This window comes from Rhipicephalus microplus, chromosome 3 (genome assembly GCF_043290135.1).
Source record: "Rhipicephalus microplus isolate Deutch F79 chromosome 3, USDA_Rmic, whole genome shotgun sequence".
In the NCBI taxonomy this organism is placed as follows: domain Eukaryota; kingdom Metazoa; phylum Arthropoda; class Arachnida; order Ixodida; family Ixodidae; genus Rhipicephalus; species Rhipicephalus microplus.
In genome coordinates, this window is record NC_134702.1 from 115,713,996 (window position 1) to 115,739,604 (window position 25,609).

General features: G+C 43.7%; 1 protein-coding gene across 1 annotated transcript in view; it reads right to left on the bottom strand.

The window, feature by feature from the left end:
- LOC142802912 (uncharacterized) overlaps nt 1–25,609 on the bottom strand; it is a 91,708-nt gene that overhangs the window by 44,063 nt on the left and 22,036 nt on the right. Inside the window, exons 4-5 of the mRNA XM_075887995.1 lie at nt 24,621–24,725; nt 10,528–10,719 (exon numbers count right to left, since the gene is read on the bottom strand). Of these exons, the coding sequence (XP_075744110.1) occupies nt 10,528–10,719; nt 24,621–24,725 (297 nt within the window). The remainder of the gene's footprint in view (nt 1–10,527; nt 10,720–24,620; nt 24,726–25,609) is intronic.

Below are 25,609 nucleotides of genomic sequence, written 5' to 3' on the forward strand. Positions count from 1 at the left end.
GAGAAGTCAGCACCAGTGTCAACCAATGCTGTTACGCGGTGTCCGTCTATAATAACGCTGAGGTCGGCACGTACAAATTCATTAGCATTAGTACTCGTGGTTGTCGTCGTCTTCGTCATCACCGTCGTCACGTCGTCTTTGTGTAGAGGCAAGGGGGTCTTTTTGGCGTCTCGACAATTGGCAACCTTGCCCCCGGAGGTCGCGGCAGTTAGTTTCTCTGGGACGGGCTTGTGGAGCGGTTTCTGACGGCGTCTGCGTAGCTTTGGCGATTCGGGGGAAGTGTGACCTCGTGCAGGTGAGGGAGACCGCCAGCGACGACTTGGTGAAGACGCTTGGTTCGCCGGCAGGTGATCAGCACCATGGTCACGAGGGTCTTCAAAATAAGATGAAGCGGGCCGAGGAAAGTTTCCAAACCGGGTTTCTCGATGACGGCAGTAGCGCGAGATGTGGCCTGGTTTGCCGCAGTGGAAACAAAGGGGTCGATGGTCGGCAGTGTGCCACAAGTTGGTGCGACGTACTGGTGGTCGCCGCACAGGTTCCCGCTGCCACCACGGCAAGGTAACGGGCCGTGGCTGAAAGGGTGCTTCTTCTGGGGCAGGCGAATGACGGCAGACGGGATCAGCAGAGGTCAGTGGACGTGGTTCGGGTGGTGGCGCCGGTGATGTAAAAGCTTGCCGTAGTTCCTGGTGCACGCACGATTTCCGCAACAGAAGCAACTGGGGGCTCGGTAGACGGAAAGCCGAGGTCCCACAGCTCTTTCCGCAGGATTTGCCTAATCATTTGGCGTAAAGAGTTTTCGGAAACAGCAGCGTTTTGAGCGGCGGCACCAACAGGCGTTTGGGCGGGCAGGCGGTCAAAGTGGCGGCATCGTTGCCGGAGCGCCCGCTCGATGACAGTCGCCTCTTTGATGAATTCATCCACTGTTGTTGGCGTATTTCGTACAAGGCCGGCGAAAAGCGGTTCCTTAACTCCCCGCATCAGGTGACGAACTTTCCTTGCCTCAGGTATGTCAGGGTCAGCGTGGCGAAATAGACGGGCCATATCCTCAGCGAACATGGCGACGCTTTCGTTCGGCTTTTGCATGCGGGCTTCAATCATCTGTTGTGCGAGATCCCGTCAGTCCGCACTCAGAAACGTCTTGAGAAGCTTTTGGCGGAAATTGTCCCAGGTTTGAAAAGTAGGCTCTCTGTTCTCGTACCATGTGCGAGCGCTGTTTTCCATTGCGAAGTAGGCACGGCCAAGTTTTTCTTGCACGCTACATCGATTCACCACAGTGGTCCGTTTGAACTGGTAGAGCCAGTCCTCGACATCTTCATACGGTTCTCCACGGAAGACTTCGGGAACACGAGGAGTCTCAAAAATTAACTGGTAAGGATGAGCCGTCTGGGCCGGAGGGAGATTCGCAGACGATGAAGGGGCTGCCATGTTGGTAACAGGAGATGCCTTCAAGAGTTCTGGACTTAGGCCTAGTAGGCGCCGGCTGAATCGGTGTACTGGAGTCGTAACGAGTTGTTGAGGCTCCGGACTGGGTGTACGGTCCCGAACAACGCTTTCTTGCATCAGGTCACAGGCCCCAGCACCTCCACCAGTGTCGCGACGTGAAGACAGAGGTCGTATTTTAAGACGCTGAGAAAACAACAGCGGGTCGGTATTTTTATTAACCCAAGAGAGTTCCTCGTCTTTGTCGTGTTTACGTTCTGCATAAAAGCGTAAAAGCGTGCAGATGCGCGTATGCGCTGTCGCCTGCGTCTTTTTCGCGGGACACACGTGACAATATATATATATATATATGGATGAAATAGATGATCAGAGTTTCTTCCGGCTACCGTAATAAAAGTTATAAACTTCGAGAATAGTGCAGTATAGGCAACAAAACAATAAAATATTTATTTAATCCTAACAGTTTCGGCTGGTGGACCAGCCTTCTTCGGAGAGGATATAAGTGAAATGGTACAAGTTCCCGTAGCAGAGGGTCACACTCACAGTTTGAAGACCCTAAAAAAAAACGAGACAAACGGGCGAACGAGGTAGCAACAGACAACAAGAAGGAGAAGAAGGAGAGAAACTAGAAAGGAGCGACGGAGAGCTGCCGGAAACGAGCGGGTAATTCTGGCATTGTTACTTCGTATAGGTAAGACGCGCCGCCAGCAGAGGCGACCAAGAAAGACGGAAAAATGTGGAACATGTTGCCGCTTACTCGCATCCCACACATGGATCGAGTTTAAGTTCACGTGGTTCGGCGGCTGGCCCGCGGCATCGGGCCACACACACACACACACACACCCAAGAAGCATACGACCCGCTCCAGCTTTCGGAAAATAGTGGCCACGTTGGAAAGCTAATGTGCCCTTTACCCCTCCCTCCACCTACCCTCTCTTGCAGAAAACTGTACAACCAGTCATACTGAAAATAAATGAATGGGTACTCTTGTAAAGGATGAACAAACAAAAACGTAAACAAAAAAGTAAAAATTAAATAATACTAAAGAAGTACTCAGAAATGAAAATAAAGTCTAATAATTCTAACACACACCGTTTGGTTTACGTAGCATCGAATTCGTTTAGTTTCACGCGCTATATTGACCAACTTACGTGTGCGACTTCACGTATGTACAAATAAATTATTTGAGTAATTCAATTTCTGTGTTTCACGAAACGTCGCGGAGGCACGTCAGTCGCCCAGGGCTCTCGTTGATTCCGTGGGTAAGTGATCTGAATTTCTTTATGAAGAATGACTCCCGCTGTTCGCGCTCCCGTGTGTTCTGGAAGCCAGTTTGTAGGAGTATGACATTTACGCGTTCGAAAGAGTGACCAGGAAGATTGATATGTTTGGAGAACGGCAAATTGGGGAGGCCCTTTACGTGTGCACTGTGGTTGTTGAAACGCAAACGGAACGCGGTTTCCGTGTGTCCAATGTATTCCTGTTTGCACACCTCACAGCGAATTTCGTATACCACATTGGCTGAGTCACAGTTAAGGTCGTCTTTGATTTTGTACATAAAGTCTGAACAGGAGGCTTCGGCCGTATCTGTGGTCACCATGTGTGTGCACACCCTGCAGCGAGGTTTCCCGCATGGTCTACAGCCCTGATGGTGGTCGGATTTGTGTGTTTTCGCCCTGACCAGCAAGTCTCTCAGGTTTTCATTTCTTCGGTAAACCACCTTGGGCGGAGTCTGAAAAACAGCAGAGAGGCGACTACTCTGTTTAAGTATGTTGAAACGGCGGGTTAGTATATAATTCACCCGAGGGGCGGCGGCGCAGTATGTGAGGACTAAATTTGCCCCTGAAGTTATATCATCTTTGTTCCCGCCTTTTTCTCTCATTGTTGATTCTCGGTCCAAAGAGCGAGCGCGCTCAATGGCATTGTCAATTATTTTTTCGGGGTACTTTTGACGCAAGAAGGCTGCTCTCAATTCCTGTGCGTGGGTGTCAAATTGCGTGATTTCAGAGCAAATTCTTCTGTATCTGTGGGCTTGAGAGTAAGGAACACCTGTTTTGCAGTGACGGGGGTGACTGCTATGGAAATGCAGTTACTGTTGGCGGTGAGTTGGTTTTATACAGGGAAGTAGATATGGTGGTGCCACTGAGTGATACAGTGACATCCAGAAAGTGAACATTCTTCTGCGAATACGTGTGCGTGAATGTTATCGAAGGATGCAGGGAGTTGATACCGGAAATGAATTTGGAAAGATTAAGTTCACTATCGGCCCACACGAAGAATATATTATCGAGGAATCGTCGGTAAAATATAGGTTTGAATGGAGAATTTTCGAGGAAAGAAATCTCCAAAGAGGCCAGGAAAACATTTGCGTAATTTCAGGCCATTTTGGTTCTCATGGCAGTTCCGTTTACTTGCAGATAATGTTTTTGGTCGAATTCAAAGTTATTATCTTTAAGTACAAGATTTAGGAGAACCTCTAAAGCGCTTTCGTCGAATTCACTCGTTGATTTACTTTTTCCATAGGCGGCGACTGTGGCGGTGATTCCTTCGGTGTGGGAAATGTTTGTGTACAGTGATGAGACATCCATGGTGACCAAATAGCACTCTAGAGGTACCACAAGTTTTGAGACTTCTCGAAGGAAGTGGCTGGTATCTTTGATGTATGATGGGAATGATTGTGGGATGTGCCTAATCAGAGAGTCGATGAAACTAGAGATTTTTTCAGTAGCAGTACCGTTGCTGGAAACTATGGGTCGGCCGGGATTGTTAATCTTGTGAATTTTGGGTAGTAAATAGAAACGCCCGGGAGATGATTTGCCAGGTGACATCATTTTAAGCATAGGGTAGGTTATCTTACCACTTTTACGTAATGATATTAGTGAGGCCTTAATAGTACTTTCATACTTCTCTGTCGGATCACAAGGGAGTTGTTTTATAGAAATTTTCATCTGCCAGTTGGCGAAGCCCTTCTTTGATGTAGTCAGTCCTGTCGAGTACAACCACAGCACCACCCTTATCCGCTGGTTTAATGACGATGCTCTGGCAGTCACTTAAACTGCGCAAAGCCTCCCGCTCCTCTTTGGACAGATTGTTGCGAATGGATCGGTGCTTTTTATATTCCTTGATTATATCACCTTGGACGGCTCAAATGTACATGTCTAGATATTTGTCTCATTGTTCACCTGGAGTCCAAGATTTATCTGAAAATTAATTTTGTTGCGTGCTGCTTCGATCATGAAAATATTCTTTTAGACGCATGGTTCTGGCAAAGTTGTCCAAATCTTGGTGAAGTTTAAACTCATCAATTTTGCCAGAGGCGGGGCAGAAGGTTAGACCTTCTGATAGCAGCTTTGTTTGCACAGGTGGCAAAGATTTGCTGGAAAGATTAACCACATTGGTGACATCGGTGCTCTTTTGTGGAGATTGACGAGAGGTAACAGGTTGATCTGTATACGTTGTGGGAGGATTGCTGGCGGAGAATTTTAAAGTCGGCCACGCACCGTCTCGCCTCAATTTCTTGTCCTTCTTGCCCTGAATTGTCAATCTCTTTTTTTCCTTCGTATTTGGCCAGCTCTTCTGTTTCTGACTGCGTCAAGCTTGACTGTTTTAGTCGCGGCTTTTCTTCCTCTTTAAGTTCCGCGGCCCTACGTGTACTGTGTTGTATTACGACCTGTGTAAGCCTAATAGATGCATCTTTTAAGATATTGCTTCAAACTGTGAGGGTGACCCTCTGCTACGGGAACTTGTACCATTTCACTTATATCCTCCGAAGAAGGGTGGTCCACCAGCCGAAACTGTTAGGATTAAATAAATATTTTATTGGTTTGTTTCCTATACTGCACTATTCTCGATATATATATAGCTTCAAATTACGAAAAAAAATTATGAACAAAGAGTGTCATTGGAGCCGATGTTTCGACACGCGTTGCAAAATGCAACAATGGGCCCTGCACAGCACAAGAATGCTGGTTGAACGCTGTAGCGTGTTCGTGAATTTTTCACCTCACAAAGCCTTGGCAGTGGCAATAAATCTTCACTGCACTGAGAGGTTCATCCTTTGCACTGTAAACACAATGAGAAGATAGCCTTCTATTGCTGTCAAATGATCGTCAAACACAATAAATCAATCAATCATTAAACATTATTTGTGTTCTTTCCACAAACAGACAAAGTTGTGGCAAATGCCATCTGTCTACCGATAGCTTGACGAGCCCGCTGCCCCCTTACAAGGTTTCACGGCAGCACAGTGACCATTACGTTTGCATACAAGTTCAAGAAAAAAAAAGAAGGTACAATAATATAAAACCACACATCCCTTGGAAACATAGGTTTGAATTGGAGAAGAAAAATAAGCGTGATAGAAGAATATATACGTATTTTAACCTCTAGAATTTACAAACTTCAAGCGTAAGTTGCCCTATGCACAAGAAAACATATCGTGATTATATATTATATAATGATTGAGAGAAAAGGTCAGGTATGGCACAAGCATAGAAATGAATTGTTGAATATAACTAATATTTTAAGAAAATACCAATCTGTTAGTAGTACCAACCTGTAATTTGAATATGTCTTCGCTAACAACTGGATGCGGCCTGCCGTAGAAAAAGAAATTTTAAGACAGTATCACTATCTCTGATGTTTGTTTGAAACAATATGCTATTGTTATCAGGAAACATATATAAGTCAAATTTTGTCAACAGTTGTCAGTGAGGTTTTGATGACCACAATAAGGTTGACTTAGCTAAAATTTTTGAAGCTTCTTTTATTCATTGCATTCTGAAGCGGCTGGCAGCTCAAATATTGTTCCATGTACTTGGTCGTTTCTTCTTTTTGGCCAGTCGGTTTTTTAGAACGCGTAAAATTTGCACACTGATTGTGCGATAAAACATGAAGTCGTGTCAGACTGAATTTTATGCTTATGTTCATTTCTTTCATTGTGAACGGTTACCTCAAAGGGCCAGTAAAAAAACCCAAGTCGAAAATTTGTCCCGAAGCGAAGTATGCCCATGTTTTCTATGTGTACATGCTGTCACAAAAACTCTTCGCATGCATGCTATAATAAGAAAGCTACAGGGTTGAAACTTCAGTTTCGACAGGTTTCAAATTTTTGCTCGGTCTCGCCACTATTCCCTGCCATAGAGAGAGATGCATGTCGTAGCCTGTCGTCACAACTACGGGTTCGAGCTTGTTTACTGCCCCTTTAAGGGAAGCGATATAAGTCTAAAAGAGCTATATCACAAGCTGTCGCTGGATTGGGCACCTACCTCAACGGTCTCGTCTTGTCCCTTGAATTTGCTGCATACGTATCCGTAGAAGTGCTGGCACGGGTCCACGCTTGGGTTTATTCTAGCTCGAAGCCATTGCGCGGCGATGCGGCAGATAGGCGTCGAGCATACACGTGGGTTTTCACCTGGGTTCGAGGGTAGCGGAACCACCGCATGCGTCTTATTTGGCACAAACGCTGGTGGTAGCGGCAGAAAATCAGGAACTGACACCGTTGGAATCCACCGCCCGGAATGAGTATCGATCCCCTAAAAAGAACGAAAGTGTGAAGTCCATTGCATGCGTGTAGTTAATCAAGTGAGGAGGGCTTACTAAATATGTTGAGAGAGCTGCCTTTCAGAGAACCCACAATTCAATTTCTAATGGCCTTTTTCCGCCCTCTTATAATTTGGGAAGTATAACTTCTTAGACTGGTAGAGACCTTGAAATTTTCTTCGCAAGTAATAATAATAATAATAATAAACAGAAAAAAGCAATGCGAGACCACTTCCTACACTGCAATTGTCTACAAAGAAATTCTTGGAACCAATCCTGATGTTGGGCATATCTTGGGAAAGCCGGCAGGCCAGTGAAAAATAAAAAAAACTTAGAGGCAAGATTTGTGATTTCGGCTACTTCTCTTTTCAACGAGGACCGTTAACATTAGTGTCGAATTTCTTTCTATCGTGGCATGTGCTGAGTGACTCGAGTGTTCGCCTCGCCATTGCTTCACGCCAAATGAGGGTACTGTTACGTTCTTTGAGTAGCTCATCCTATTGCTTATACTTACAACTGCACCATGCATTCGAAAACAGAAATATCGACAGAAAAATATACCAGAAATTTGGACGCACCAAAAAGACGACAAAAGTCTAGCTCGCATTTATGAAAGGCACCGTGAGTATACAGGCATATTTTATTTTATATAACGCAGCACGAGAGCGCTTGCGTGTATGCGCTAACACATACGGTGAGGAGTATGGGTTCACTTGATTGCTCTAGTCTTGCTCAAAATGAACAATGTTGATTCATTCTCTTGGAGCTGTTTATTATGGCCGAATTTTCAACGAAGTTGAAGTTGGTAAATATTCGTTTGGAGCGATGTACACGCATAAGGGACGACGACAGAGGATGAACGCTAGTGGAAGTTTATAACGAAGTATCACCGGTAACTTTACGAGGGCAAAAGAAAACGGTTAGTATACTTCACATTAAGGCGCGCCAGGCAAGGTCACAGAAGAGATGATGGGCAGCTAGCTCGTTGTGCTTTTGGCTAGGCTTTTACACTGCCAACTCTCCCACGCCCCCGATTTCATACAAAATATGGTTGTTACAGGCCCCGCATTCCTGCTTCTCTTGTTGACCACCTGTACTGAGTGATTGCGTAGTGATTTAGCGCACGCGCGTCGAACACTATTTTCTTTGACACACGGCCAAATCCGAGCTTTGGAGACGTGCTGTAACAATAAAATGCCATAGTTTTGGTGCAAGGGTCAAGCAATGAATAAGGCAGAGACAAGTTAGAAGCTGACAAGTTAGAAGGATAACATTTGTAGAAGCACTGTGAATAGTGAATATGACTTGGAGAGGCAAGCAGGTCACATCAAGAAAAACTTGGTCACCGCCACAAGCCACGCTCAGAATGGGGCTGTTGGTGAGAAACGGAGTATGAACGCAGATTACTTTAGGTCATGAAACAAAAGATGTCGCTTGTTAGGGTACTTGCTTGGGCTTGTTGGTGTCTATAAACTGTTAGGCTAGTGACTGTAACTGAAGTCACACGTTAGTTTTCGTGCAATGTTTTGTTTTTTCAAGTGCTCGTGTTAATAACATACTCTTATTAATGTAACGAAAAATAAGACAGCTTGAATTTGAGGTAATGCATTGGCGCTGCAAAGCGTTGCATTCGCGCCGAGAAATCATGCATTGCGTGCGTGAGTACTTCAAACAGAGCCATTGCGCACTTCACTCTTGCCGCGACGCACTCGAAACGCTGCTGGCTGTGTGCTGAAACTCACAGCATAACCACAGTGGCAGACTACAGCAGATGCAACTTTATGACCGTGGTGACGCTTGCGTTGCCCTTGTCAATGTTCGCGGAAGTTGAACCCCATCAATTCTTATTGATTCCGGGGCATTCGTTCATGGGTGGAAGCGTTCTCCTCCCCGAAAGCTACGCCTTTAAATACATGATTAAAATAGCCTCCAGTTTTAATTGTGTAAAAAAAAGAATAACACCTACTAGTTTCCAATATTATCAAGACACAAATATAAAAATTATGACCGAGTGATTCCAGATAAATACATCGAAACAAGCAGACTTCTTATATTTTTTCGTCGCAGTACATGACTTCTAAAAATAATCACACCTAGGGAGCTGTTATTGATGCTCTTGCAGTATCATGTTGTTTTTTTCTTGATACATTATTCTGTTGGTGTAAACAGCAACCTTCGTGCAAAATGCGAGGGTCACAGTCCCAATTGCAGCCCCGGTGGCCTTAAGATATAAAAGTTAAAATGCAAAAATAAAAAAAAACACCTCGGTGCTTTAATTGACGTTGAACAGCCTCTAGAGTGGTTGGTGTTACTGTGGTTATACTTTACTATGCCTGGTATCGCGAAGTAGTTTTTTCGTGTAAAACCGTTGCATCTATTGCTATCGCTGAAGTATGAACGATTCAATAACAATCCTTCCGTGCCCTTTGAGTTTTCCGCTATCCTGAGAATCTAGTCAACTGCGAATGGAAACAATACTTTTCTTATAACAGATTCAAATCAAGCATTATTTCAGTCAGCCGCCTGACAGAGGTGCGTTACTAGGTTTATCAGGTCATCGTCGTCATAGTGAGATAACCCTGAATGACTAATCGTTTTATCGTAAAGTAAATCGTCAGAACGTTTTCAGGGTGCAAGCAGGTGGTTTAGGCAAACGTATTGTAACAATAACCACTGCTGTTTGCCAAACAAGAACAACGATGTGACTATGACGGACGGCGAGGTGGAGGGCTGTGAAAGTATTAATGACTCAGGGTTGTTTAACGCACATGAAATCTAAGCCCAAATGTCTCAATTATTCCCGCCTCCATCGAAAATATGGTCTGTGGCCGGCAATTAATCCCGCGACCGTTCGGTAAGCCGCCGAGCACCGTAACTAGACCACCATGGAGGATTTCAAGCAAACAGTTTTATGTGCTTTAAAAAATTGCATTGGGCAATGTCACTCTTACATTCCTCTCATATTTTCCTGGCACATCTTGAGCCACTCGGTATACAAGGTCTGGCTCGTGGCTTTGCATCACTTATTCTCGAAGAGGGCTTCAATCTAAGTTCGCCTTGCAACGGGAAATGTTTGACATAGCACTACCCTGGATGAAATATGGTGCCAAGACTGTCATTTACTCCTGTCGATTACCGATCATGAGCTGTGGTTATTTCGACCGAGGGACTACTCTTGTAATGGCTTCCTGGAGCCCATCCGGAGCTAAGCTTGGTGGTGGGTTGAGTGGGGAGACGTCCTGTAGGCACGGAAAGGGGTGAGCGTCACGTGAGCTGGGCAAGCGCCAAGGGGTGTCAAAGTGTCCCTCAACGCAGTACGTTATGTTGGGCTAGTTGGTACATATTAGGCTGAAATACGTGGCACAAGGATGACAAAGAGAAAAAACAGACGAGACAGAAAGAACGCGTTAAGCAACATTCGGTGTTCGGAACGGTGCAAGAAACATATTGGTTGGATCTGTCTTAGTATAATGTGCAATTTCATGCGTAATTACGCAATAGTGCAGCTTGTGAACAAGTTACCCGGGATGACTTGAACACACTTACCGTTGTGTGCAGTTCTTCAGATGGCTGAAAGTACGGGAGGTATATTAGCACGAACACGCTGCCTATCACTACTAGCACCAGTGTGACCACGAACAAGAACAAGACGCGGTCATAACCAGGTCGCTTGCTGAACTTCTCAGAACTGCGATCTTCAAAGAGCAAGAAGTGGTCAGGTATCCGGGCCCGTTGTTCCTGCGCAACGAACATTGAGAACCCGACAGTTACGCTTGAAGCCGGCGTATTCAATTTCGAGAGAAGTAATCACGCTACAGAACGGCAATGATCAAGCGTGCTGATTGATTCAATAGTAGGCGTTACGCATAGTACGACGAGCATCGTCATAACGTATTGCTACCTTAAGGGGGCTCCACCAATGGGTAAAAAAAACACCGCCTAAGAAAGCATGATGAAATAGAGCCTAAATTGAATAGGGTCTAATCTTATTTGAAAGAATGCCTTCAAAATACAAGCTTTTTCATATAAAAAGCTAGTCTATACACAAATTATTCAGTGAATAACAATAACATCTTTGGGTGGATGCAAGCATACTAGAGATACAAATAAGGTGATCGTATATGTCTTATCAGATCTCTTTGCAGCTCACCTTGTTTCGTAGCTTGCGCAGGCTTGCTGAACATACAAAGTGTACGCACAATTCTCACATTGTTCTTAAAACTTTCAAAAAGTAAACAAAAGAAATTACTTTCAGAGCTTTTTCGCGCTATTGTAAGAAAGAGGAGACCACTTTTCAGCGAAGTACAGACTTCAGTACCTTCACCTCCACTTGCGAAATTGCGTTCCGAAATAGCCTTCACTTTACGTCCACTTCGCGCCTTCACTTCCAAGATAACAGAGCATAATTGTAGTTTTTGGCACCGTATTACGACTTTTACCTACAGGACTTGGAAAACCCGTAGACGAAGCACGATGAGCATGGATAACGCTCTTGCACAGCGAAGCATAGATTGGCTTTGGACCAGTTCGTTTTTTGGTTTAAAGTGCTTGCTCATGTTAGGTTCGTGTGTTTGGAAGAGGGCGCTTTTTATCATATTCTGAGTTTTTTTTTCGTACGCCGTCATGTTGATCAGTTGTTTGTGCTTCACAATAAAGTTCAGTGGTAAGTCAGCGGTCATCTTCGTTCGCGTAATTGTCTCCTGTTTTTCCTTGCGCTGTATAGTTACTCTACAAAATTGCATAACGGGTCGGCCACGAGGCTGTTGCGAACATAAAACAAAAAAAAACAAAAAATATCACTCCCCTTGAGCGGCTCACCTCACGAAAATAAGTAGTTTGCGCCGGCTAATGGTATCTGACGCAAAAAGGTTCAACAATGCGTCAGTTCCACTATGAATAACTAAAATGGTGCAAATTGATGGTGAGGTTGCACCACGTTTTTTATGTGTGATCAGCGTTGCAATCCGTTGTCAGCGCAAGCTGGGGATAAAACTGCCTCATATCAGAGGTATACGCAACGGACGCGACTGAATGCGGTGCTGGTGCCTGCTTAAAGCGAGCTTGAAACAGATGTTCAGTGCGACTCATGCAGGAACCAGTAAGCTCACAACAGTCTATTGTATGCAACACTCCTCAGTGCACGCAATTTGCAAGGCGGCGCAACAGGGGCAGCAATTGTTGTTGACTGACAGTATATTTCAGAGCCACAGCTGCGTAACTAGCAGCGCCTATTCGTGCTACCGAGTATACTAGACACTTTAGACATGCTACACCAGTGATTCCAGAGGTTCCTGCAAATGGAATCAGAGTGTATATGATGCGTAGAACAATTTCAATTACGCACGAGCAGCAAAAAACCTTCGGTAAAAGTATTGCTACATTTTATGTAAAAGAATCACATGTTTTTCAAGCAAAATTATTTTGCTACGAGGAATAAAAGCACTGTAGAAGCTACTACACAAGCTCTTCTGCTCTGCTGGTTAAGCATTTAGGAAAAGAATTGAACAAAATTGATACTAAAATGTTGGGTGAAATTACAGTAATTGCAAATGGGTACGCTTTTTTCTTGAGAAGGCTTAGTACATGAACGTATACAGAAGAAACACATCACCATTGGTCTTGAAAGCATCCAGGTGAATGCCGAGCGATTGGAACACAGGCAATGCCCGTGATATGCGCAGGTCACGTACGCTGCCTAAACTCTGTTAGAGTGTTCAAGCGTGCCTGCGAATATAGGTCCACCGCGAAATGACGTCGGGTGCTTGCGTTTTTACGGAATGGCAAGACCCACTAGGTGGTATCCTCAAGCACTTGTACGTTAGTGATAACAACCGCCTCTTTATTACGTGGCGGCCATCGTTTGTAATACATTCAATAACTCGCAAAGGTACTTTCTCATTTGCTTTGAACAGAATAAAAAGAAAAATATATATTGCAGTAAGCAATGAGGGCGCAATGCTAAAGAGACCGCAAAGTTGATGGGCCCCTTTATAGTTGTAAGACTACTCAATTATTGACGAATGCCTCACAGTGGGTATGAACCACTAGAGAAGGTAAACGAGATCAAGAAGAAGATTTAAAAATTTTGTCTTCACTTTCTTCTCTTAATCTAATGGCTCTTACATGGCGTTGGCCGAGTAGTAGGGGAATTTTTTTCAGGATTTTCCTTCGTGTATTACTCTTATAAGCTAGATATATGTCATATCATGAATTTTATTCAAAATTACTTGTAATGAAATATTTAAAACCGAAAAATAAATCTAATTGTTCTTCAGACTGTCAAATAGATTCCTCAATGGCAAAGAAAACATCCCTGTGACCTTCCCAGAGTAAAGGCGCCAAAAGAAAGAGTAACTGATTTTGTACCATGCAGACCTAGATTCTTAAGAGCTGGTACTACAAATCTTTCCCTGAATGACGCGAACCAGTGGCTGGATAAAAATAATTGACTAATTCTTCCCGTGTCATTACTAAACACAGCAGAAGGGAAAGCAGTAAACCAGCTCTATGCAGGTATAATGATTCATTGATATGTAGAGTTTAACGTCCCAAAACCACCATATGATTATGAGAGACGCCGTATATAGTGGAGGGCTCCGGAAATTTCGACCACCTGGGGTTCTTTAACGTGCACCCAAATCTGAGCACATGGGCCTACAACATTTCTGCCTCCATCAAAAATGCAGCCGCCGCAGGCGGGATTCGATCCCGCGAACTGCGGGTCAGCAGCCGAGTACCTTGGTCACTAGACCACCGCGGGGGGGGGGGGGGGGGGGCTCTATGCAAGTATAAACTGAAGGATGTAACACCGCAGCAAAATTTCGTTATAGCCAATTCCATTACTCTCGACCACGATAAATGTCCTACAATTCTGGAGAGGCTGTGAATACAGGTTTAGATTAGTTTAAGCGTAATAGTTTTGATTATATATAAACATGCAAATTTCATTGGTGTAGTATTAAGCGGTATAGCGTGTGTACGAGAGGCCTGTGGCACGGAGGTGACAACAATTGGTTAATTTTAGACCAGTGCAAGTTGAGAATGAGTGTGAGTCAGTTGCATCGTGCCGCAAAAGGACAGGATGCATCATACGGGCCATGGTATTTTCGCCTCCAAAGTGTGGTTACGGAAATGCTGCTTTGCTAATCTATGATTGACATCGCAACGAGCGGACACAGCTCCGCTCTAATACTTTCTCCGTAAGATGAGAGGTACTTAATTTTCTCTAAAATGCTTAGGTTTCTACAATGGTGACCACCTTAATCTCTAAACTATGCATACTACTTTTTAACACGAAAATATTATATGCCGGGATCCACAAAGACCTCAGCGACACAATCACGGTATGGAAATGACGAGTTAAAAAATTGGCGCCGAATCTGCATGTTACACTGCAGACGTCGTTGAATCACAATATTCTTGCGTCTGTAGTGAAAAAAACGTTTATTTGCTGTTCTTCGCAAGAAAATTGGTGAATGGTATTCTGGAGGCGCTGCGTTAGAGTTCCTCGAGCGTGTAGCGGAGGTGAACGAGCACATCGAGGCACGTTAGACACGAGCGCCATCTGGCAGTTATCTTCTAAAACGAAAGCGTGCGCGCCCGCCGAGAAAGATGCGCGCCTGTCTTGGAGGTGATAAGGTGTAGAACGAAAAGCAATGGGTATGTGCCATCGCCATGTCGTCTTAGCAAAGCGTTGGAAACACTTGCATTTTTGAGTATCGCGTTGCACTCTCAGCGCAGCGTGATAAACGGTATGGTCCTTAGAATTACTTGTGTGTGCCTTCTACAGTAAAAAATCACACATACAAAACATCGAGGTATTGTTATGGCGTCTCAACTATGCGCAATAAATGTTTTTATTCGATAATCGCGCAACTACGAACGCTTAATCTTGAGCAATATTGGTGGGTGCTGCGGATAGGGTCGGCTGTTTGGTGCCGTTTGAGGTATCGTTAAGGGAAGACAGACAGACAGACAGACAGACAGACAGACAGACAGACAGACAGACAGACAGACAGACAGACAGACAGACAGACAGACAGACAGACAGACAGACAGACAGACAGGCAGACGGACGGACAGACAGGTAGACAGACAAACAGACAGACAGACAGACAGACAGACAGACAGACAGACCAAAATGTTTCCGTCAAAGGTACCCAATAAGGACTAAAGTCTTCAAAAAGTGTTCAGAATCCAAATATAAATAAACTTCTGTCAACAGGAGTCGAACAATCCCAACTTTTCTTTCGGTCAGCGACAACAGTGGCTGGGCATGCCGTCTACTTTGTCATGGTCACACAATTTGTAGGCTTCAAAATCACGCCTTTTATGTCCACCACTGCCATGTCAGAGTTCTCTTGGTAAAGCCTAATAATGCATCCTCACCCTAAAACGCGTCTGTTCAACGCGTCTGTCGTATACTTTATGCCTTACCTATAGAAGTAAATTCTGTCAACATCTTAACACACTGCCAGGTAGCGACCTTACCCAAAGCGTTGGTGTGACTAACAGCATTAATTCATGCCAACTATGTTTCTGCAACGCATAGACCAACGTGCTGGATGAAACTTTGCGTTCCCCGCTTACACTATCTACGCGAAAAATTGCGACTGGCCCAGAGGGAAGACACAAAGCGCGTTGCGTTGCCTTCTGATCGGGCAGTTGCGTTCAATAACTCTTTGAAAGCCTCATAGAAGGGACTCTAGGAGGCGCTGCTTGAACATGCCACGAGTAGATGACGTTAGGCAAAGTTTCGTGCAGTCGTGCTTTTGTGGCTGTCACACCACTTTCTTCGGCTCTACTCTCACAGTGAACTACACTCACCGATAACTACTAGAGCAACCACTGGCATCGGTGACCACAAGGGCATGTTTATCATTATTCAGTCATTAATCATGCACGTTAGTAGTCGGTATGAAGTTGTATTATTAATGCCCACATGGATGCATGTAGAAAAAACGACGCTCAAATTTACCTCTTAAGCACCAGCAGACATTGTAGAAGCTTTCGTGTATCAATGTACAGTAAGCACTCAAACAGGTTCGCAGGAGAATTTTCACTTTTGTGTTACACCGAGTCCTAAGACTGAGGAATCTGCCAGGTGTTTTCAGTGTTCGTTACGCATTCATGCCTAGGAAACAATGCGACAAAAAATTTTACATATACCTTCAAGTGCATTTCTCTTTAGAAAAAATGGTGGCTGATATCAAAACAGATAATATTTTTCTGAAGTGGCAATTGTTATTTATATATATGATGCCTCCGCCTCCCACTTCAACATGCGCATGCGGCATAACTTACTTCACTGTTCGACAAAAAGAAATGTCTGTTGCACGTAGATAATTCGCCGCTATATCATAACCCTGTGGCAACTATAGAAAAATATTTTGTGAACAAAACACCTTATGTCTTTATAAAGAAAAGTTTGTTCAATGTTTTAACTGGAAATCACTAAGGTTTAGTTTGAAAGAGACTTGAAGTACAAATGCGACAATCTTGTCAGTGAAACGAATCAATAAATGAGGTAATCAAATTTTCGCTGCTTTGTTTTATGCTAATTAGATCAACTGTTGGCATTGTCCATACTCCAGTCACGTATCGCTGCTAAAGACGTTTGTTTAAATCTCTCTGTGAGTTTTGATGAAGCTAGGGAGCAATACGTAGCGGGAGTGAACCTGTAATTTATGTTTTGTTTCGACGAATGCACCACAGAAAGCCTTCAAGACTAAAAAAGTTGATGAAGCACTTTCTATCAGTAAGAAACGTGATGTGCACTGAGATAGAAAGCTTTTATTGGAAAAAGGATGATCCATCTTTCTCACTGTATGAAACCTGGATCCGCCGCGATAACACATCGTCAAGGGTGCCCGCTAGGTTGCTCGAAAGCATAAAATTGAGTTGTGGCGATCGTGGCCGCATCTAGATGGGAGGGAATTACGTTTAACAACAATAGTGAAGCACAGAAAGGCCTGGAAGGCATGGATCACGAGCGACCTTTATTATCGTATTAAACAAAAAGAAAAATTATTTGCTAATTTTCTAAAAACACGCGATCTTCAAATATTACAGGAATTTAAGAAGTTTAGAAATAGCTTAAATGTCGACCTAAGGAAGGCCAAACTTGCCTTTTTTGAACGCAAGTTTGAAAGCGTCGCCCAAAACAGTCGTAAGACATGGAAGGTCTTTCGTGAATTGACAAGTACCCCTTCATCAGGAGTACCAGCGGAATTAGATGTCGATGGCGTGAGGTATTCTGGAGATTCTTTAGCAAACTTGTTAAACCATTATTTTACCAATGTTGGAGCTGCTGAACCCCTCCATACTGTGCACCCAGAACGATGTTATATGACGTACCTGCATTGTGCTGTGAAAGACACTTTATTTGTTTCTCCTACTTCAGAAGATAAAATCATGTCTATTCTAGGTTCTCTTGATAACAAATCAGCTGCCGGAGAAGACGGCATAAAAGCTTCACCAGTTAAGGCCGTGGCACATGACATTGCAAAGCCATTAATGCACATTTTTAATGAAATGATATCATCTGGTATCTATCCTGATAGGTTGAAAATTGCTCGTGTGACTTTACTTCATAAAGGCGGCAAGTGTAATGAGTTGGGTAATTATAGACCAATATCTGTACTATCAATATTTGCTAAAGTTGCAGAGAAAGTCTTATGTACGCGAATTAATAAATTTTGGTCAGCGAAAAATGTTATTGTAGAGCAACAGTTCGGATTTCAAAAGGGAAAGTCTAGAAACAGGCACTTGTACAAATAAAAGATAAAATCCTCCAAAATATTGAAAACAGGTTATTTACAGTCGCTATATATCTAGATTTCCAAACAGCATTCGACTCCATCAAACACGAAATTTTATTCCGTAAACTTGAAGCCTACGGCTTTAGAGGTGCAGCACAAAATCTTATCCGTAGTTATTTGCACAATCGACTACAGTACATTTGTCTCCAGGATGCTCAATCTGAAGAAACTGTAATCAAATATGGTGTGCCCCAAGGCTCTGTACTGGGCCCTCTACTATTTATAACATATGTGAATGATATTGTTAATATCCCTTTTACTGGGTAGGTAATAATGTATGCTGACGATACGAGTGTTTTCTTTTCTGGGAATGATTTGAAGGAGCTAAAGGCGATGTCAAACAACTGGTTGAAAGAACCTAATCTCTGGGTATCTTCTAATAAACTAAAAATAAATGTTAAAAAGACAAAGTTCATGCTTTTCTATCCTAAAAATAAAGAAGTAGATTACATTATGAAACTATACAACGGCGATTCGCAACTTGATCTAGTACACAATCATTCGTTTCTGGGCGTTTCTTTTCAATCAAATTTAATTTGGTCAATACACGTGAACAATGTAAGGATAAAGGTAGCGAAGTCTATAGGCATGTTGAACCGTTTACGTAACTTTTTAACAACTAACTTAAAGAAGGAATTGTATTTTTCCATAGTACATTCTCATTTTAGTTACTGCTCGTTAGTGTGGGGAACAGGAATTAAGACTGATAATGAAAAGCTTTCTTCTTTACAGAGGAAAGCAGTTTGACTACTTAATTCGGGGTAGAATGTAGATGCGTCAGCTCTCATGTTAAAGTACAGAATTCCACAATACTGCCTTGTTTACAAAATAAAATTGTCGATGTACATATATTGCGAAGTATTGGGAGACTGGGGTTCATTTAGCCGTCGCTATTTAAGCAGGAACACCGGCCAGGACCTTCGTAAAACACACATAGTTGTTGAAAGAACACGCACAAACTATGGAATGCAAACAATAGACTTCCAAATTATGAAGTTATGTAATGAGCATCCTGCAATAATTGAACTAGCACGATCGTGCACCAACTCAAAAAAACTCAAAATGAAAATTCGGTCCCTCTTAAACACTTAGGATAAATGCACTCTCAGCACGGTAGGGTGAGCTACAGTCTCTCATACTCTTTGTGTATATATATATATATAAATATATATATATATATATATATATATATATATATGTTTATGTGTGCTCGGCAATGAATACTATTGTTATAATATTTATTTCTATTGCTCTTTTTATTTGTACGTATATATTTTTGTGTATGTCTTTATGTTATGTGTGCTCAGCAATGATTTCTATTGTTACAATAGTGATTTCTTTTGTTCCTTTTTTATTTGTATGTATAGATTTTATGTATGTATATACGTTTATGTGTGCGCTTTGCAATAATTTATATTGTTTCAATTGCTACTGTTACGCCCAGCGCGAGCAGGACCATGTCAGGGGGCTAACCACCTCCTTTTGTCCTGACCGCGGGCAATGTTTTTGTACTGTCCGAAAATGAATAAAAAAAATAAAAAAACGCCACCTCCTGTAAAGAGAATCATGTGTGCATGAGCAGCGGCGGGGACATGATTCACATGAGCGAGAGATGATGTAATTTATTGAGAACTTGCGCTGGCGCGAACACTGACACTGGCGGCGGCTGTGACGCTGGCGCTCATCGTGCCCCTGCGCAGAAGAGAACGAGGCGCACGCCCACCAAACTTTTATACCGCAGAACTGACGTGGCATCTTCAGTGGACTCTGCAGCTGTCTGCCGTGCGTGCTGTTTTATATTGGTCACGAGGGCCACCATAAGAAAGACCAGCGCTGCAATTGTTTTGAAGGGCCAGTCAACAGACTCCAAAACATGCAAGAAAAGTTCGCGCATTTATGTTGTGCGTCGCCAACCTATTTCCACGTGTAGTGACGTCCACTCAGCGTTCGGCGACGGGACGCAGCACGCAGCTCGTTGATTGTTCTAAACCAGGTGTCAACAAACTCTAATAAAGTCAACATCGCCGATCGCCGAGTTGACGTCACTGCGCTCGGAAGGAGGTTGGTCACACGAAGAAAAAATGCACGAGCTTTTCTAGTGCGTTTCGGAGCCTGTTGACTGTGTAATTAGAAGAAGTGATTAACGAATCACACTACTTACAGCTGACAGCCGTTCCACGTGCTGGAAAGTTAATCCACTGGCCCTTCAACGTCACAGATAGGATAGTGGTTGTGGAATACGGCAGCTTTGTTTTCACGACACCACTTGCATCGTCTCCCATGGCTGCATGCACCGGTTCTTAGTTGCAATTTTATTATGCAAATTTGACACGAGAGTGCCACCGAGGGCACCGATTCTTGGTTTGCTTGCCCGTATTATCAGGTAATACTGCTTCTTATAGCACCGAGCTCGAAACAAAAGGAAACACGCATGATGTCCACAGCAAAAGCGCAAGAATTGCGGTGTTCTAGCAGACAACACAAGCTGGTATCCTATGAGTGACGCAATCACATAGGTGGCACCTTGGTATTTCCTCGAGGCCAATATTGAGTAATAGATGATTTTTAGAGGAAAGACAGGGAGATCAAAGTGGAGGAGAGTGGGAAGAGGAGACATGCATGCTAAGTGGGGGTGCGGACGTCACGGAAGGGGAGCAGGAGCGAGTGTAAAAAAATTCGACAGATCCCACGTACCTGGGAATCGACATTAGGCGAAGCACGCGGAGGGACGGTGACCGTGTTGATCTTTTTATTGAGCGACACGTCATGAAAAGAGGCTAAATATATATGTTCAAATGTTGCCCGCACTAATATAAGTTGAAGAGTTGCAAATGTTTATATAACCAGTGGTTTCCACTTGCGCAACGACGCCAACTAGAACATGCGTATTAGCAACACCAGAAGCTCATATGAAGCGCTGGTGCTCGCGAGGATGCTGGCCATGGACACTGCTACATGAATGAACTTCAGCGCATGGCAATTAACCACATATGACATTAACTCGACGTGACTCCTGTATCAAACAAGTACATATTTAATGTTTAAAAGATTGGGTAGGCAGCACTGAGACCGCTATTGACATTTCACAAAGTTTTGCGTCTATTTAAAAAGTAGTTTTAGGACTTGGCATAGCTCTGCGGCAAAATATTTCTTTGGGACGCGAAATTCTTGGGTTCAATTTGGCTGCGACGCTGACATTTATTCTTTCAGTTCGTTGCGTCGACGATACCGATGTCGAAAATTGCTTAACACTCCCGCGTTAAAATTGCCCATGTGTGTTCTCGTCGTTCCTGGGTAGATACTAAGTGTCAAACACCTGTGGCACATACCCGTATACCAGCGGCACATATCCGCCTGTGGGTATGTGCCACTGTCTGGTGGGAAGCGTTTGACGACGGCATTGTGACATCATACTTGTCTTAACCAAGGCGTCATATTTGTCAAACCATCTTATCCTCCCATGCTGATTTTGGTTCATGCCAAGTTAAGGGGGTGACCACGAGAGTACCCAAATGTAAGCGGATAGATAGATAGATAGATAGATAGATAGATAGATAGATAGATAGATAGATAGATAGATAGATAGATAGATAGATAGATAGATAGATAGATAGATAGATAGATAGAAACGTTCAAAGTCGGTGAATTTTGCAAGAAATGCTTCGCATATAAACAATTGGCCCCGTATCTGCGTGTTAATCAGCAAATGTCGTCCAAAGACGATATTCTTGTGTGTGAAGAGAGTGAACAAAACGTTTTATGTGATGTCCTGCGCAAAAAATTAGGTGAATGGTATTCTGGATGCGCTGCGTCAGAGTGCCTCGAGTGTGCAGTGGAGGAGAACGAGTGCATGAAATCACGTCGCACGTGAGTCATGAGTGCCATCTGGCAGTTTTCTTGGAAAAAGAAACACGTGGCTCTGAGACGGGTGCGCGCGCACATCTCAGATGTGAAGGTGTAGAAAACGCAAGGCGACGGGTATATGCCACCACAGTCTCGTCTTAGTAAAGCGTTGGAAACACTCGCCTTTTCGTGCAAGCGTTGCACGGTTACCTATGTATGCCTTTTCTAGTAAAAGACACACATGCAAACTGTATACGTGTTGTTATGATGCCCCTGACATGCACAATAACTGCTTTTTGATTGACAATCGCACAAGTATGAGCGCTGAATCTTGAGCAACATAGGTGGGTGATGCGGATGGGGTCGACCGGTTCTAGTACCCGGTGCTGTTAAGAGTGGCGGAACAAATGAATATACAAACAGACAGACCAAAATTTTTGGAACGAATGTCCCCAAGAACGACTTCCGTCTTTAAAAAATGAGAGGGTAGGAGTCGCGAATGCGCATTCGGGATGGACACCGCTGGAAAGACTGGAAGTGACGGGCGCAGCCCCCTCCACAAGACGCTTCGCATCGAAAACAATTAGCGTCCATTTAACTTTAGGTGTAGGGTAAAGAACCGTAGATGGTGCGACTTTCCAGAGCTTCTCACTACGGCGTCTTATCTAATCATACTCCTGTGTGGAAGCGTGGAAGCGCAGCTATGATAATTTTATAGGGTGCCTCCATTATTTCATCGCTTCAATCGCTCGCGTCTGTCTACGTGGCCCCTGGCTCGTCCAATGCTGCCTCTGCGGCTCTGAGCAGGTTGCCGTAGTGACTGAGAAAGAATGTGATGCGCTTGGGGAGGAATGGGGTCGCTGAGCGACTGTGAAAGTACCCAGGGATAGCTTCACACTGGCCGCTTTGCTACACAGGTGCTGCATAGTCTATACATCGTTTACAAGAGAAGATGTAAAGGATGAAAAACCAGAGAAATGACCTATTCTGGAGTTCCCACTCCTTCTCCATACCTTCCTCGTAGCCGAAGGCTCTGTGTGGAGGTAGTAAGTGCTTTCAGTTTCGAATGGTATTCTTAGTGCTTCAGTGTAGCTCTGGGGTTTCTTTGATGCGCCATCTACGTTGGGCACTTCTTTCAGTAAACGCGGTTCGTGAGCTCTCGGAATGCTGCGTTAGCAAACAGGGGGCCATGTTCTGCGACCCAGATGATCCCGCCCTTTGTAACAATGAGGGGTGTATTGCGAGTCAATAGAAATATGTCGAACACCTACGTTGTCAAGCCATAGCAGTTACATTAAGGGGAAACGCCCCTTTGTCATCAAAACTACGCACGAAGAGAGGTAAACTGAGCAGGTATTTCGAGCAAGGTCACGCGCAGGGGTAAAATAGAGTCAGAGTGGTAGTACAGCGGGAACGAGAGATGAATATTTACGAAGCGCGCAATAAGTCTACCGACCTGTGCAGACTACGTTGCTAAGTGGTGTAGTGGAGAGGAATGAAAAAAAAGTTTCTTTTAATCCTTCAGGACGCATTCAGCGCATAGCGGGCGTATTCCACGTAGGGACCGACAGGGAATACCTGGCGGCCGCTTCGTGGGGCTGCTGGTGCAGTAAAATCAAAATTTTCATTGCTGAGTCCTGCCTGCCGACAGCAGTCACATTGAAATCGGTACAAGTAACCTGACATCTTGACGCAGAGTCCGTAGGCCTGCCAGTCGGAAGGTGCTGGTTTTGCCGAATGGGTCATACACTGAATCTCTGACCGGAGTGTTCTAGGTTGTAATTTTCCTAACATGTACGCTAATGTAGAAAAACGTAACACATTGGGGGCCAGTGTCATACCGAAATGCCCCCTCCCTCTACAGGTTTAGAGTTGTGAATGTGAAACAGCAGCATAATAGATTCGAAGTTAGGTGACGTGTCTATGGCTCACGTAGCAGATTTTCATAATTATTAGTGATTTTCAGTTCCAGCACCAAACCAGGCCAACTACTTGAGCTTCAAATGTTTCGATAGAATAAATGTATTTCAATCCAGCTGTCTAGCTTTGTACCTTGGCATCTGTCTTAAGTGCACCTGAGAAAGCAAGTGCACAAGGAGGGGGCGAAGAGTTGAGCATTTTCGTTATATAAAAGAAAACCTTCATTGCGATTTTCGACACCTTTTCATGCCTTCTTTTGGTACAGCGAAAGCTGGTAAAATGGGAGAGAAAATACTTAACCAGGACACGATCCAGGGGTCCATTAAACCAGGTGTGAAACAGCAACCCTTTTTGCGTACCAAAAACATATCGTTTTCCAGTTCAGTCTTTTTGCTCTATTTCTTCGTTTCTATATAAACTAGTATTCGGTCAACACTCAAAAAGTGTAGTAACTATGAACACACAAAAAAGCATCTGCTGTCTTGCGAACACAAGTAGGGCCTTAGTAATAGAGCGTCCATTCGTCCACAGACAACCAACCATCCTGGCAAATGCGGGCTTGCCAAGCGAGACACTGGTGAGCAATAGGAATTTCTGCATTTTGATGCACACCTTTTAATTGTTATGATAGCTCTCTGACTGGCCGTACAAAGAACGTAGGCTAAATACCTTCACCATTGAAACACGTTAAGAGCAATGGATATATTCAGTGAAGCTTACGAATGTGTCTCAATATACTTCTTGTGAAATCTTTTTTCGACTCGATGGCACTGGAACATGACCAACAGATGGATAGAATGAGGTACAGAAGTAACAAATTTACTACCAAAAAGTGCACTTCTCGTGTGGATTCATGGGTGTTCTTGCAGCGCAGCCGAAAGCGCTGGAGAACTCCCGCATGTTCATCAGTGGCACTATGCAACGCGCGCGAGCTGATGCGTAGGGTGGTACTGCTGAGTTGTCTTCGGAGCACTCTTTCGCGCAGTGGTTGACGAAGAACAGCTGCTGCACTGACATGTTGAGCCCAGCGAGGTTTTCGTCCCTGTATTCACTCACTGTATGCTCGAAAGCATCATACGCCATCTTGGTGCCCACAAGGTCAGCCAGGTTCTCGCTGTCAAGCTCATCACTCAGCGTTTCTTCCTGGCCACGTAAGGACAGCTGGAAATATAAAACTTTGCATGAAATACTTATTTTTATACGAATCCCTATTTCAGAATGCTTTCGACAAAAAAAGGTGGTAGAGAAGTAGTAGGGCCATTAGACGTTGAATGTGTGTGTTTCTCTGCCTCTATTTTCTGGGCGTCAGATTATTATGCACTTTACGTGCATACGAACACTACGCAAGTTTGCCACGTCCTTTGGTAATGTACAGCGAGGCCTCGACACTGACGGTTACCAAGTTATTCATTCGGACTCTCTTTACATTTTTCCACAATGAATCTTTTGTGGATCATAACTCTAGAACAAACTCGCACCATTCCGTTACATATGAGCCCCTGAATGTCCACTAGTAGCATTTAAATTCAATATATACATGTTTGCTTGACAAGGAAATGCTCAAAATAAAAATAACGTATACTATGAACTAACTGCAATTTGTTTGCTTTCGTTTGTACCAATGTTTATGGTGTCCAAAAAACAAGTCAAGTAGAATAAACGTGAATGTGGCATATACAGCACACCATATATACCAAGCTCACGTATGCTAAAACATAACGAAAGAAAACACGAGTGTATTGACTAGATTTTTATTGCAAATAGTACAGTAGTGACAGAAATTAAGGGAGGTCATGGCGTCAACACTGACTCATGACGACATTAGAATGATTCTACCTATGTTAATTATATCGTTTGCTTATTCGGTGCCTTAATGGTGACCTAAGATTTGCACATTGAAATCAACATTTTCCGGGCAGAAGCGACCATTGCGCATGTTTTCTGCCATTAGGATTAACAAAAAATTACAAAATTGCATTGTCAGTTAGTGAAGCACGGTAGCCGAAACCCACGATTCGAGATATGAAACGAATGTTCTACGACAC